Source organism: Lepidochelys olivacea, assembly GCF_965140295.1.
Source record: "Lepidochelys olivacea isolate rLepOli2 genome assembly, chromosome: 11".
Taxonomy (NCBI): domain Eukaryota; kingdom Metazoa; phylum Chordata; order Testudines; family Cheloniidae; genus Lepidochelys; species Lepidochelys olivacea.
Genome location: NC_140421.1, coordinates 38155012 through 38171557, shown reverse-complemented (window position 1 = coordinate 38171557; position 16546 = coordinate 38155012). Strand labels below are relative to the sequence as shown.

The 16546-nt window shown below is 39.6% G+C and overlaps 1 protein-coding gene across 2 annotated transcripts in view; it reads left to right on the top strand.

Annotated features, from left to right (window-relative positions):
* STK39 (serine/threonine kinase 39) overlaps positions 1-16546 on the top strand; it is a 197660-nt gene that overhangs the window by 137212 nt on the left and 43902 nt on the right. For both annotated transcript variants that reach the window (XM_084642577.1, XM_084642576.1), the window contains 2 exons: positions 12794-12846; positions 14940-15008. In XM_084642577.1, the coding sequence (XP_084498703.1) occupies positions 12794-12846; positions 14940-15008 (122 nt within the window). The remainder of the gene's footprint in view (positions 1-12793; positions 12847-14939; positions 15009-16546) is intronic.

Below are 16546 nucleotides of genomic sequence, written 5' to 3'. Positions count from 1 at the left end.
TGTCCTTTCTTGGGAAGGAAGCAGAAAAGGGAGGTCTTGAAGTCTCATGTTGGAAAATAGTGTTGCTTGTGTTCCTCTTGAAGAGTATTCAGTGAACAGTCATATGAAACTTCAGTATCTGTACAAAATGGCATTTTGTACAGATTCTGGTATTGCAGAACAATAAATATATGAAATCACAAACTTCTTTTTAAGTTGAAATTGATAAATAAGAATCACGGTGTCCATTTTCTCTGGAAAGTGGGCTAAAAGTAAAACAACTTATTTTCAATAGCTTTACTGCTTATTTAAAAAAAAGTTTTTGGTATAATATTAAAAAGAAATGCATGGAGACTTGTTACTTGTCATCTATCCCGGCTAGCTCAACTTGATTTGAACTATACTGTGTCTAGTTTTCAGATATCTATTTCATTCTGGTCTCATTCATATCAGCATTTAGATATCTAACTGATGACACTTTACAAATAAAAATATATATACTCCCATTTAATATCTGTTCAATTTACAATTGCAAAAACATAGTGTCCTATCTTAATCTCCAACCATAAATGGTAGTCAGTACTGGTAGATTCTTTGTAGTTAGCCTGTGGAACATGGTTACTTGACCATAGCAGGAGTATAGTTAGGTAATTATTTGTAAAAACTACTTAATGTGTTTTTTAAACGTGGGTGCATGAAATTATACTGTCTTGTCTCATGCTTCCCCTACAATCAAGTTCACTTTGCGGTTTCAGTGGTTGTACTTCCCACAGTCATTGCTTTTTAAGCAGAAGTTTTGTTTTGTAGATTCTCTCTCACTCACTTGCTCTCTCACACACACGCGCGCGCACACACTTATTCTATTTTGGCCTTTGGGTCATCTTCTAAAAGAGGAAAGGCCAGGCTGAGAAAGATCACGTGATAAAATGAGCGGCCACCTTGCTTTAGTTTCTGTATGAAAACATAGTACTTATCAAACCAGAAAGTGGGATACCTTAGCTTTTTAACATCTGCATCACATGATGACAGTGAAAGCAAAAAATCAATGAAGGATTTAAAAATGTCTGTCATAAAGTGTAGGGTTTAAATACCAAAATCACACTGCAATGGTGATGCCTGCCAAAATGTTGTGGTATGATTAAATAGTCATTCATTATGTTTTGGTGTAGGGGGGAGGGGTGATTGAAAGTGGCTCTGTAGAACTTTGGCACCTGAAAGTGACTAATGTGCCTATTAGCTATCAAGAAAGCAGTTTTGGAAAATTAACTTCAGTTAATGTGCTTTAGTGTATGCTGCTCTACTGCAGGAAAAAAGCTGGGAAATCTCCCCAAACTACCATAATTAAGGTGCCTCAGGCTGCAGTGCTTCTGAAGAAGCAAGAAACATAGCTGCCTGCCAAATAAGCATGACAAGGGACTGCAAAAAGGTGTGTGTGTTTCAAAGAGTAGAGTTTCACAGATATATTAGAGACAGAGAGTAGTACTAGAAGAAAGTAGTTAACAAATTATGAGGGAGATTAATTTAATGACTAAGATACTGAATTCCTTTCTTCTCACATTTCTGTCGAACAAAAATAAATGGAATCAGTTTGAACAACTAACTAATGAAAAGTAACTTATAACTTACAGAATAGGAACTGCTAAAATAAAAAAAAAAAAAGGAAAGGAATACCTGGGAAATCTACATACAAATGAGCTAGTCCACAGGACCTGCATCTAAGCATATCAAGGGAATTAGCAAGTTAATTTATTGTATCACTTCCGCTAATTAGCCCTTGAGAGATGGCTAAAGACCAGAAAAGCAAAGGCAGCTTACACCAAAAGAAAAGTGATGCTCTGAATTCCCGAAACCTAACTGTAGCTTTTATCTAGCCTTCTTAAAATGTAACAAATAATTTAAAGATATCATTAAATGTCCAGAGGATAATGTGACTGTAAGCAATAAGCATTGTGGATTTCTGTGGGTCTTGCCTAACAAAAGTCTTGCTTTGTTTGACTGTTGCACAATTAATGGATGAAGGGAATGCAGCAGGCAATTGTTCCGAGTTTAATAAAACATCTGATAGTCTCATGAAATCCTGCCTCTAAAATTAATTCAAATTAGCTCAAACACTAATACTGTCACCTGGATTGAAAACTGGCTGGAATTCCGTAAAAGATAATTTTCAGAGTAGCAGCTGTGTTAGTCTGTATCCGCAAAAAGAAAAGGAGTACTTGTGGCACCTTAGAGACTAACAAATTTGTTTGAGCATAAGCTTTTGTGAGCTACAGCTCACTTCATCGGGTGCATGCAGTGGAAAATTCAATGGGGAGATTTTATATACACAGAGAACATGAAACAATGGGTGTTATCATACACACTGTAAGGAGAGTGATCAGGTAAGGTGAGCTATTACCAGAAGAAGAGGAAAAACAAAAACCTTTTGTAGTGATACTCAAGGTGGGCCATTTCCAGCAGTTGACAAGAATGTGTGAGGAACAGTAGGGGAGGGAAATAAACATGGGGAAATAGTTTTACTCTGTGTAATGACACATCTGCTCCCAGTCTTTATTCAAGACTAAGTTAATGGTGCCCAGTTTGCAAATTAATTCCAATTCAGCAGTCTCTTCGTTGGAGTCTGTTTTTAAAGTTTTTTTGTTGAAGAATTGCCACTTTTAGGTCTGTAATCGAGTGACCAGAGAGATTGAAGTGTTCTCCGACTGGTTTTTGAATGTTATAATTCTTGACGTCTGATTTGTGTCCATTTATTCTTTTATGGAGAGACTGTCCGGTTTGGCCAATGTACATGGCAGAGGGGCATTGCTGGCACAATGCCTTCGGGGGAGGGATAGCTCAGTGGTTTGAGCATTGGCCTGCTAAACCCAGGGTTGTGAGTTCAATCCTTGAGGGGGCCATTTGGGATCTGGGGCAAAAATTGGGGATTGGTCCTGCTTTGAGCAGGGGGTTGGACTAGATGACGACCTGAGGTCCCTTCCAATCTTGATATTCTATGATGGCATATATCACATTGGTAGATGTGCAGGTGAACATGTGTGAAGATGTGAAGTTCTCTTATAGTGTGGCTGATATGATTAGGCCCTATGTAGATATGTGGACACAGTTGGCAACGGGCTTTGTTGCAAGGATAGATTCCAGGGTTAGTGGTTCTGTTGTGTGGTGTGTGGCTGCTGGTGAGTATTTGCTTCAGGTTGGGGGGCTGTCTGTAAGCAAGGACTGGCCTGTCTCCCAAGATTTGTGAGAGTGATGGGTCGTCCTTCAGGATAGGTTGTAGATCCTTAATGATGCTTTGGAGAGGTTTTAGTTGGGGGCTGAAGGTGATGGCTAGTGGTGTTCTGTTGTTTTCTTTGTTGGGCCTGTCCTGTAGTAGGTGACTTCTGGGTACTCTTCTGGCTCTGTCAATCTGTTTCTTCACTTCAGCAGGTGGGTATTGTAGTTGTAAGAACACTTGATAGAGATCTTGTAGGTGTCTCTGTCTGAGGGGTTGGAGCAAATGTGGTTGTATCGTAGAGCTTGGCTGTAGACAATAGATCATGTGGTGTGGTCTGGATGAAAGCTGGAGGCATGTAGGTAAGCATAGCGGTCAGTAGGTTTCCGGTATAGGGTGGTGTTTATGTGACCATCGCTTATTAGCACCGTAGTGTCCAGGAAGTGGATCTCTTGTGTGGACTAGTCCAGGCTGAGGTTGATGGTGGGATGTAAATTGTTGAAATCATGGTGGAATTCCTCAAGGGCTTCTTTTCCATGGGTCCATAGGATGAAGATGTTGTCAATGTAGAGTAGGGGCATTAGGGGATGAGAGCTGAGGAAGCGTTGTTCTAAATCAGCCATAAAAATGTTGCAGTCAGCAATACTGTTGGGTAAATGAATGCCACCAAACTTTCCTTGGCTATGTACTCAAATAATAATAATAATAATAAAAAAAAAAAGGCAATGGAATTGGCTATAGTTATGCCTTTGTGCTCACTTTCATTGAATATTTCAGCAAACAAATTCACAGAAACAGTGAATTTGAAGAGTGAGTGTGTGTGTGTGTGTGTGTGTGTGTGTGTGTGTGTGTGTGTGTATAAGAAAATGTTTGCAGCAAACAATCCTCAATTACCAGTATTTGTGCTGCTGATAATCTCATTCTAAGAATTTGGCATCTCCAGTCACAGGACAAATATTGCAGCCTGATCTGTATGTCCAACACCAGATAACACAATTCACATATCAAATGCTAGAAGTGGGCTTGCAAAAAATCTCTAGGTTAACAACTGTTAATAGAAGTTATTCTGAAAATAACTTTTAAATAGCAAATGGACTAGAGAAAATTATAAACTGCTTTCAGACAATTTGTGGTCCTGCATTTGGTAAGGAGAGAGACTGAAAGACATGCTAGATCTCTTTTCATCTCTAAATGTTTTAAGATGTATATCCTGGACTGTCTCCTCGAAGCGTATTCTGTGGTACACAAGTGTCTAGCTGTAGATAACTGATTTCTTGGTGAGTTTTGGGTGGTTACTAGATTTGGGAGGTAGGTGTGGTGATCTCTGGGTTTCTTGTATATAGTTGTTTGTAGGGTTTCATTGTTGAAGCTGATGCTAGTGTGAACATTTTTTAGCGAGAGTTTAATGGATGGGTATTGGTGGTTGCGAATGTGGTGAAAATCTGAGGGAGTTTAGGTTGTCTGTCCAGAGGATGAAAATATAATCAATGCATCTCAGATATCTCATTGGTTTCCTGGTGCATTTTGTCCAGAAATTCTTCTTCAAGGTGGCCCGTGAAGAGGCTGGCATACTGGAGAGCCATCTTAGTACCCATGGCTAGTAACCATGGTTGTTTTCATACTTTGAAACAGGCCATGCAAATACGCCTAGAGAATCTGCTTCAATACAGAAATAAAATCCTCTTCAACTGCATATGCTCTAGTTGTCACCTACCGCCCTACACTGTAACTCGTACAGGGTGTCATTAAACAACTACATCCCATACTCAATGGGAAAAACATCCTGAAAGAAATCTTTCCTGATCCTCCTCCTGGCCTTCAAACAACCTTCAAACTTCTCTAAGCTCATCAGAAGCAAGCTCCCCATAGACCAGGGCACACCTGACCCTTCCAGAACAACAGATGCAAGACCTACAGACATACCTTCACTGCTACAATCCTCAACACTCCCCAAAACACATCATTCAAGATCCACATGCCAATTACAGCAAGTGGTGTACCTCATCCAATGCACTGATTGTGTCACCCATATAGTTGTTATTTAGGCTGTCATAAATATAAAGGGAAGGGTAAACCCCTTTGAAATCCCTCCTGGCCAGGGGAAAGCTCCTCTCACCTGTAAAGGGTTAAGAAGCTAAAGGTAACCTCGCTGGCACCTGACCAAAATGACCAATGAGGAGACAAGATACTTTCAAAAGCTGGGAGGAGGGAGAGAAACAAAGGGTCTGTGTCTGTCTGTAGTCGTCTTGGCCGGGGATAGACCAGGAATGGAGTCTTAGAACTTTTAGTAAGTAATCTAGCTAGGTATGTGTTAGATTATGATTTCTTTAAATGGCTGAGAAAAGAATTGTGCTGAATAGAATAACTATTTCTGTCTGTATCTTTTTTGTAACTTAAGGTTTTGCCTAGAGGGGTTCTCTATGTTTTTGAATCTAATTACCCTGTAAGATATCTACCATCCTGATTTTACAGGGGGGATTTCTTTATTTCTATTTACTTCTATTTTTTATTAAAAGTCGTCTTGTAAAAAACTGAATGCTTTTTCATTGTTCTCAGATCCAAGGGTCTGGGTCTGTAGTCACCTAGGCAAATTGGTGAGGCTTTTTACCAAACCTTGTCCAGGAAGTGGGGTGCAAGGTTTTGGGAAGTATTTTGGGGGGAAGGACGCGTCCAAACAGCTCTTCCCCAGTAACCAGTATTAGTTTGGTGGTGGTAGCGGCCAGTCCAAGGACAACGGGGGGAATATTTTGTACCTTGGGGAAGTTTTGACTTAAGCTGGTAGAGATAAGCTTAGGAGGTTTTTCATGCAGGTCCCCACATCTGTACCCTAGAGTTCAGAGTGGGGGAGGAACCTTGACATAGGCAAAGCTGTCACTTTGCCGTTGAATGAACTCACGCCAGAAAAATGATAAAAGACAAAAATACCGTATCGCCTATATTGTGAACTCTTCACAAAGGGATCACTTTATATCTGACCTCTGTCCTCATCGTGCATAACACCTTCAAAAGACAAGCCTGGGAGCTTACATTCATAACTTTGCTAGATACTAAAAATCATGGTTTTAAGAAAGAGAGTGGATTTATGGCTAATTACAACAAATTATGACCCACTAATCTCCATCCCCTCCCCCACCCCTCAGACAGGAGAGGTGTTAACTGGCCACTTCACCTTAAATGATCCCTTGAAATGTGTTAACTACTTACGTTAAACTATCTGTTCCACCTTGTATTTATCTGTAACACTCTGAGTACACTTCCCAGAGCTGAAGGAGAGCACTGTGTAAACTCAAAAGTTTGTCTCCTTCCTAAACTGTGGCCAACGGAACAATTGCTGGTGGTCTTCAGAAACCGGCTGGCCACATGATACTGGCTCTTTTCCTCCTTTATTTCCAAATTGCACCTTGTTATTGCTAGAAAGCGTTCCCTGTAGAGGTATACTGGCAATTTCCCTGTTGGAGATGCATCTTATACTGGCAAAAGAACTCTATTGCCAGTATAATCTAAACCAGTTCCTTGAACTGAATGTGTATACTTCTTGGCTGGTATCACTCGATCTACGCTATGGCTTTTTCCAGACTAGCTATACTGGTTTGAGATATAATTTATTTCATTTCACATTCCTAACCTACATAGTATTCTGGTAAAACTTACTAGGCCTTAAAGAAACTGACTAGATGAGACAGAATGATGCTCCAGCACCATGGGGAGCTGAAATGAAAAAGACAGTAAAAATAACTTTCCTAAATGGAAAAAATAAATACTTAATGCACATGAATACTTCCCTTGCTGTTTTTCCATGTAAGCAATTGCTGAAATTGCCACGGAGACATTATGTGATTGCAACTGGGAGGGGAGGTGGTCCGTCGGAGAATCTATAAAGGGTAGTCCATATGATGGAACAGTTGTAGCCTATCTTTGAAAGTTGTGCTCTCAAACTACATGTAGCATGACCAATAAGCACTACAAAACTTTGTAGCTAATTTTGTGGTATTTTGGGGCCTGTAGCTTGTGTCTTGGTGCAGTGAAAGTTAGGTCATAATTTAGTCTTTTGGTTGTAAGATGCCACAGTCCAAAAAAGTCAACAACCCCAAACTCCAGACTATAGCAGGCCTTTCATTTCCCTGGGAGGCAAACTGCATACAGTGAAATGATGCAGTACCCTTTTGTAACTGTTAAACTGTGTTTTGCATACATGCTGCTCTGAAAGTCAGAGCATTTAAAAGGTGCTTATTAGTAACTTGCATCAAATAGTATATAATACTTTAATGTCTTATGTACTGTATGTTCCAGCTGGGAAAATTTAATCTGTGGTTGCTAGACACACAGCCCCCAGAATAGTACAAATTCATATAATGTTCCCAAGTGCTGTATTTTGGATTTCTCCGTTTCCCAGTGAAAACACACATAGCCTGGACAATTCAGTGTTGGTACAAATCTGATGGAGTATGAGTCTATTGTTCATCCCATAAAAAGCATGGAGTAAAGAGTTGGTGCTCCTGTTGCACTAGCTTCAAAAGGCAGTATGCAGATACCGAGTGCCAGGAGGTGATGCCTCCTGCATTTGGTAAAACAGTGCCCTGTATAAGGGGGATGTTAGACATTTGACTCACTTGCTTTTTCAATGGGTGTTTAATGTGAAGTACACTGTCAGTCCTCTGCTGAATAAATTATTCCACATATTTCTGGGAATCTGATATTGGAAGTGAGCCAAAAGAACGAGAGAGCTTTTTCTTTTCTTGGTAAGGCTACTTGAAAGCCAGAGCCTCCCTGGTTTTTCCAGAGAGAAACATCATTTTATACTAATTCTCTCCTGATTAATGGATGTTGATTTGAATGCGGAAGCAAATGAGCCTAATAAAAGGCGGTATGTTACTAATCAGATAACTGCATAGTTGCATTAGCTATATATTTCTATTAGATTATACCAAATTACCTGTTAGTATCTGTTTTGCTAGAATAAAGTGCCAGATACTTCAAAGTTGAAATAATTTTCAAGTGTCTGGTATATTCAGTAGGTGGATACTTTTCATTGTAAACATTGCCTGTAGCTTTGTAATTTTTCAATATCTTCTAGCTCATTTTGGTAAGGTGAAGTGTCTATTTTTGTTATGTTTTGCTGTTTCCTGACTATATCATGTATCTAGCAAGTGATGATAGATCTCAGTCATGGCTGAATGTGTCTGCTTGTTGGATTTAGTTTTCCTACAGTAAGACTTCATGGCCTGGTACACTGAAATTTGAACCTGCTTATAGTTTCCTTACTGAAGAGAAGAGTAATGGACTGCAAAACACATTCTACTGCTAATAGCTTTTCAAATAGATTGAGCTGTTCATTAGAAAAAAGAGTGTGCTACAGCAATTAAGTTAGTCTCTGGGCTTAGCCTGCTTGCTGTTTCCAAAAAATGAGAGAGATTGCTGTTTTGCAAATGAACTAATGTTTTATTGATGGTGAAAATTAACTAATTCCAAAATTGGAAATCTGAAAGGAAAGGAGATTTTTGCACCACAATCCCTGTAGAATCTTAAGGAAATTCTTTAGGATGTATAGGAAACATCCAGTGGCTTTCTTGCATGCTGAACTGGCCGAAACGCCTTTTTCCTGGTAAATATGAAGGCAGTGGTTTTAGGCTTGAATGCTGTACTGTCTATATAAGCAGTCTGATCTCATATACATGGGAAGAAACTGTGAGTGGAAAAAGTACTGGAAAAAAGGAACTGTGTATATTAAAGCAGTTTTTAATAAACATTGCTGCAGCTAGAATGGAAAAAAAAACCCTATGCTTTCCTCTGTTAAAGCAGTGCTGTAGTTATGGTTGATGAAGCACTTTAATTATAAGCCTGTTTCCACACATTCTTACATTTCTTGAATAGTTTGTTCTCAGATGAAAACTTCATTGAGCCCAAATGGAATTTTTTTTTTACTTTTTTCTAAAAAACTGTTAAAAATTGGATTGGCTCTTGCTAAGCTATTGCAGCAGGTGAATGATGTCTTACCCATTTCAGATATTATTCAGAAGTTTATTTTACACTTGGACCACTCAAGCATATTTTAAAGCTATAAACTAACCTCCAGTTTTAGTCCGCAATAAGTACAAGTAGCTTGGACATATTTAGAGAAAGTATATATTGAAATAAGTTATTTAATGTGTTTTTAAATCATATTGTGGGTGAAATTCACCTCACCCTGACAAAAACCAAGCTTTGCACAGAGACCAAAGTGGAGACAATGGGGCAACACTATGGGCAGGGTACAGAACTAACAGCCACAACCACACCACACCTCCTTTGTACTTGGGTCCATGTTGAGGGTTGTATTGGTGGCCCCTTTCACAGGGCTGGCCTTACCATGAGGTGAACTGAGGCAGCTGCTTCTGGTGCCAGACTGTGGACCCAGAGTGTAGAAAATTGTCTGCTGCTGGTGCATATTTTTTCTCTCTGCATATGCACAGAGATGGTGGAGTGCTGTGGTGGAGGAAGGAGGGCACAAGAGACATAACAGGCAGGCAGGAGAAAAGGGGAGAGGGAATAACGGAAAGCAGCAGAAGCTGCAGGGAGAGAAAGGAGGAGGGAGGAGCCTCTTATGTATCTCTCTAGCACCCCCAGGAGACTGGACTGATTAACTCCAGCTTCTCAGGGAGCTTCCTGTTTCCTGCTGCTTCCCTGAACCCACTTGCGGAGAACAGGCAGTCAACTGAAGTAGTAGGAGCCAGTTAGGCCCTTAAGACGCTGATATCTTCCCTCACTCAGGTCCTGCTACCAGCCTGCTTATTTGTCCCCTTCAATTGAGTGTTGAGAGCCACTATAGCTGGCACAGAACAGCAGTCATGAGTGAAAGAAGAAAATGCCCCTCTGGGGCAGCATTCAGAAAAAGAAAGAAAGCAAAGGGAGCTTTTCTATCTAAGCGGGAAGGAGCTCTCCTGAGATACATAGACACAGATGTTCACGGTGAGCCTCCCGGCCCCAGTGAGAACGTGAGTGGTGAGGAGATGCCTGATCTACCAGTTAGTCAGAGTACAGGTGACCTGGCAGCTACTGCAGCATCCATCTCTCCATCTCAAATGCCACAGCAAGTGAAAGACTTCATGTTCCCCAAAGACAATGAAAATAGAAGTTTCCATCCAACACATTACTGGCGTGAAATCCCCAATGGTGACAAAGTGGAGAGGCCTTGGCTTATGTACTCAAAAACCCAGAATGCTGCATACTGTTTTTGTTGCAGACTCTTCCAGTCTAATGTTCCAGCCACACTGGGTTCTACAGGAACAAAGGGCTGGAAAAATCTGTCTAGAAATCTGGCATGCCATGAGAAGGCAGCAAATCACCAGAGAGCATTCCATAGATGGAAAGAGCTTGAGATGAGACGAAGGTTAAAGGCCACCATAGAGGATCAGCATCAAGAGAAGATTGCATCAGAGTCTCTTTACTGGCAAAATGTTCTGAAAAGGCTCATTGCCATTGTAAGAATGCTTGCTACCCAAAACCTAGCACTGCATGCCATTTCAGATCAGCTGTATGTGCCAAACAATGGAAGCTTCCTTTTAATTGTGGAGCTGATGGCTGAGTTTGATGCATACTCCGGGAGCATCTAAGAAGAGTCACCACCCGAGAAATGTACACATACCATTACCTTGGGAAAAACAATTAAAAATGAGATCATACAGTTACTGGCAATAAAAGTCAAACAGAAGATTGTGGCAGATCTGAAGTCAGCAAGATATTACTCTGTTATTCTGGGTTGCACACCTGACATCAGCCATACGGAACAAATGACTTTAATGGTGCGTTTTGTAACAACAACAGAACCTAGTGAAAATGTCCCTGCAATGGTGACTGTCAGAGAGCATTTTCTAGAATTTATTGACATTGATGGTACTACAGGAGCTGGTATGACAAATGTGCTTCTTAAAAAGCTGGAAGATACAGGAATTGCAATAACTGACATGAGAGATCAGGGCTACGATAATGGTGCCAACATGAGAGGAAAGAACAGAGGAGTGCGGACACGGATCCGAGAGTTAAACCCTCTAGCTTTTTTTGTCCCATGCAGTTCTCATTCATTGAACTTGGTGGTCAGTGATGCAGTATAAGGATGTTCTGCAGTCGTGCTGCGGGAAATGGTGGCCAGCATGTCCCTGCGGCCCGCACCACTTCCTGAAGCACCCATTGGCTGGGAACAGCAAACCGCGGCCACTGGGAGTTGCAGGTGGCCATGTCTGCGGACGGTCAATGTAAACAAACTGTCTTGTGGCCCACCAGCAGATTACCCTGACAGGCCGCCCACCACTGTTGTAGAGTAACTCTGTTCATTCACACAGAGATTTTCTATGACATTCCTTTCTTATATAGAATTTTATTTGCCAAAGTATCTTGCAACAGAAAATGTATACAACAATACCTTTGTCTTTAAAGTAGACAGACAAATAAATGACGTAGGGGATTGTGGTGTGACTGGAACAGTTGGCACTGGGAAAACACAATTGTAGCTTCTTCTTTAGTTAATGGAAACAAAGACTTCTTTAACCTGTTGTAATGGCCTGTTGCATTAGCCAATATATTAGTAAAGGTAATTTTGCATTTCATAAGTAATACATAGGAAACAGTTTGTTTTAATATAATTTTTAAATGTTCATTGCTCTAGCCTTTTTATTAGAAAAGCTTATTGTTAACTGTTTCTGTACTGCTTTTTTAAAAACTAAGTATTGCTATATAAATTGTTAAACCAAAAATTAGCCTTCGTATTGGGTTGCTTATAGTTTTGAATTCCCAAGACTTGCGTGTTTTGTACTGTTTCTCATTAACTGTCAGGCAAGGAGAGAAAACAAACCATTTTTCTTGCTCTGTATTTCTGTCCTCGATGGTGGGTGGGTGGTAGAGAGATGATTTGCTTCTAATGTTATAGTACATGATGCTGGGAGAGTTCTGTCTTTCAAAACATTGCTTTATTATGTTTTTTATTTCACTTGAAAACTAACATTATTAGGGTTATATACAAAGTCTGATGTTTGTTTTGTATTAGTTTTCTAGGTTTATTCTAGCATGTGGGTCCCTGAAATTTTCTGGCTGTAAATGGTGTGGCCAAGATCGTTCGTTTGTTTTTTTTTAAAAAAAAAAAATCTAAATATAATCCACCATACTCTGCAAGATATTCTTGTTTCATTGTACAGAGTTTTATTAAGATTTTGTACATCAAGTACTGAAAATATGAAGTACCATACTGAAATACTGTAGCAATGATTATGCCAATAACTTTTTAAAGTATGGGTTGTTCCTGTACTAGAGGACTGGTGCTGGGTTCCTGCCCCTCCCCGTCCCTCCCCCCCAAATAATAAAAGTTTGTTTTACTGACTCGGATGCTACTATTTTTCTTTATACTTTAAAATACATAATTCTGTTGGTTGCTCTTATAAGACCAGTATTGTTGAGTTTCCCTGGGATTTTCACCTTATTTATGTCTGCTTGTATTTTATACTCCAGTTGGGTAACAGCAGACCATAAAACTGTAAAATGCTCGTTATATATAACAGCAACTTATTTATAAAGTTAAATGCACTTGTAGTGAAGCACAGCTTATTCAAACTTATTTTAATGTTTGCACTGAATGTTTTTTAGGAATTCTAGAAAGGAACTTAATGACATACGATTTGAGTTTACTCCAGGCAGAGGTAAGACCACTTTTAATTAAAATAATTATTTTAGTGCTCAAAAGGGTATTTCAAAATTGATTACTGATTATGGTTAATATAAATTACCACTCTGAAGTGTTTCCTACTATGCAAAGGTTTTATATTACACTATTTAAACCAAACAAAAATAGTGCAGAATATGTAAATTCTAGTGATAAGGTTATATCTCGTACAGAGGTTATATCTTGTACAGTATAATAGATACAGGATAGACTTTTTGTTTCACATTTTAATCTAGTGAAATATGTAGTATTTAGAAAGGACGCTTTGCAAGGTGACATAAGAGTTACACCATAAAAATGCACATGTTGTAACAATAAACTGATCATTGTATGCGTGATGGAAAATAGAGTAAGGTATCCTTGAAAGCACATGTGGTTATAGTCTGAAATACTACTCTGAAAATGGCATTGTGGGGGTCCACATATGAGCCTCTTTTTGCTTCCATATAAAACTTGCTCAGTCTTACAAGTGAGAAGTATTTGCCAATTCTGCAAACTCCATCTTTATCTGAAAGTTAGCTGTATTTATTTCTGGTTTGTGTATCATCACTAATAATTAAGTCATTGTAATTGGAACTTCAGAATCCAGCTCACTTTTCCAGCTGTATTTGCTTTCTATTGCTAATAGTTGTAAGAAGCCATAAAACTGTATTTTTGCAGATATTATTGGTTAAAACACACAGCTGATAGGTTGAGTAAGAAGATACTGTTCACTTAACCAGCATTTGGGCTATAACTGTGCTTCAAATTTCACTGCAACAGAGTGTTCTAAATTGAATAAATACTAAGAGTGCTGCTGCCTAGAAAGTAATCTAAATGGGAAGGGAAATTTGATTACTTAAAAAAGATGTATTTTTCTTGGACATAGGAAGGGGTGTGTGTTTTCTTTGGGGTAAAATATACCCATAGTAGTGGTGTTGGGGTATATAGAGCTATATGCTCTCCTCTCGTATTAATGTAATTTATTTATATAGTGGGATTTTTGCAATCACTTGTTTTTAATATAAGTACACAAATTGCCCCTATAACTGACAATCATTAAGGAGATCAGCCTTTAGATGATCCTCCAAACAGATCTTCATCTATCTGGATTTCTTACTGATTGTGGGGATAAAAAGAGAGAGAACAAGGGCTGACCAGGAGACAGTGCGCTGTTCTGACAGACAGGTAAACACCATGATACATGCTTTTGTGACCTCCAGGCTGTATTACTGCCACTCTCTCTAAGCCTGGGAATGAGTACACAAACCATGGAAAATGTCCAAATGATCACAAATATAGCAGCCTGCTTACTTAAAAACACCATTAGGCTGGATCCCATCACCCCAGGGTTCTGGTCAGTGACCTGACCTCCCATTTACGGACAACATTGAGAACAAGGTTGTGGGTCTAATCTTCAATGCTCTGCAGGATTGGGGATTGAGCTATTTTAGGCACGGTCTCTCTCCTTCCTTAGCCCTGGCTTTCTACAACAATTGCGTCCTTCAGGAATGAAGGAGCTGTACACAGAATAAGACATGAGAGTTGAAGACTGTGCTCTTAGTGTCTACTCCACAGCTATGGAACTCCCTGATCAGAATTACCTTGAAAATTGCAACCTTAAAATCCAAATGAAAGGGCCCATCTCTTCAATGTAGCTCTTCCTTCATAACAATAATAAAGCAAGCTAAACAAGAGAACTTAACACAATTACCTTTTCGGCCTTGGGAGAAAGAGAGTGAGAATCACAGAGCAACAAATCCCTATCTTATTTTCTTGTAAGGTGCTCTGATATTACAGTGAGTGCAGTATAAAATATCTAGTTAAGTAATTGCCAAAACCAGGCAATGATCTTTAAGGGCTTCATGAAGATTCAAAATGTTATCTTGTTTCTTGTTGTGCAGAATATGATGGGCTAATAATCAATGGGAAATTGTGGTACCTTTTTTTATCTTTTTCTAATAAAGACAGTTTTGAATTCAAGCACACTTAGCTGGGTGCTTGAAGCTGAAATATATTTTCTTAAATTGCATTGGATATTGATTTTTATTTTATGGCCACTAATACATATTCATGTCACCTTTTGGACAGACACGGCAGATGGCGTTTCTCAAGAGCTGTTCTCTGCAGGCCTGGTTGATGGTCACGATGTTGTTATAGGTAAATTACACTTAGTTTGCAATTATGCTCTTGCTACAACTTGTGCTAAATGGATGTGCTTCTGCATCTTTTTATATAAAATGCATTCTCTACTTTGCTTTCCTTTTTATATAGGCACAAGAGAGCCAGCAGTCCACTTTGATATAAATCCTTCCATTCTCTCTGGAAGTCAGAACTCCTACTAATTTTAACATAGGTTTTGATTTCACCAGGCTGTCTCTCCTGCTGTTTTCCAAGCAGTAAGGGGGCTAATTCCAATTTTTGTTCAACAGAAAATTGACTTTTGAATTAGCTAGTTAGGATTTATGGATGAGATTTTTCAAAAGGGCTCAGCATTGGCCTAATTCTGCTTCCATAGAAGTCCATAGTAAATCTCCCATTGAATTCATGGAGAGAGAGGGCAGGGGGTGGGAGGGGAATTAGAGCAGTCCTGAAAGCTTTTGAAAATCCCACCTGTTGTCTTCAAGCAATTTCTAGTGAACAGGGAGAATCTCAAAGTCGTTAATTGCCCTAAGGTCTTTAGTGATTGCTTCTAAAATACTTGGCAAAGAAAAACATGATTGGCTGGGAAAGTCTCTTTTTTTTTTTTTCTCTACAACTTGGCTCCTCAAAAATTTGGTGCAAGAGTCCAGTAGCTTCCTCTTTTTACCAGAATAAAGGAATTGTTGAAGAGCACAACAAAGGACACTTGTGACTGGAACATCATTAACAAATATTAGTGGCTTACCTCTCACGTGATCTATATTTGGTACTGGTAACACTAACACGATGTAGAATTGAATTACTGCACCAGTGTCAGAATCAAAGCAGTCAACGAACATCCACACCCATCACATATTGGTTCAGATGAGTAGCTTGTCCAGTTTACCTAGTGGGTTCAACTCCTGATCCTTGCATTGCTGTCCTTCCTCACCACTTTGGTCCGCTGGGTTGGATCCCTGTACCCTCAATGATCCAGTTTCCTACCTCTAAGTATGAAAAAGTTCTGCTTGAGGGCTTTTTGCCTCATCACATACCTAAAAGAGGTTACTTCAGATACTTTATCAAAATCTAACTCGCTGAAGTATTTTAGGAAGGAAACTGATATTCCAATGCTATTGTATAAACAGAGTCCATGTTTGTTTTGCCGGGACTGGGAAGCTAAAAAAAGCCATACCCGCTTTACATATAAACAGACAATTTCAGTCTCCACAGCTGTCAACCAGGAGTATGATTCCTGTCTGACTCAGTCCCCAAATGCAGCTGTCCCTCCCTGTTCCTTCTCCCACAGGTAGTCACCCAGCTCTTTTCCCAATTTTTCTCACAGCAGAAGTGGGAGGTTGCCAGAATTCCAGCCATTCCTCTCTGCATACAAAGTCTCAAGCTTAATATTTCAGCTTGCTCCCATGAAAAAGAATCCCTCACCTTGTAGCCCTCTCCTTTGCTTTAGAGATGGCATATGCATGGGATGGAGAAAACTGTATAGAACTTGGGGGGACAGGAAGGAGTATTTGAAATTCAGTCCTGAGATGGAATCCTCAAGTGAAAGAATCCATTGG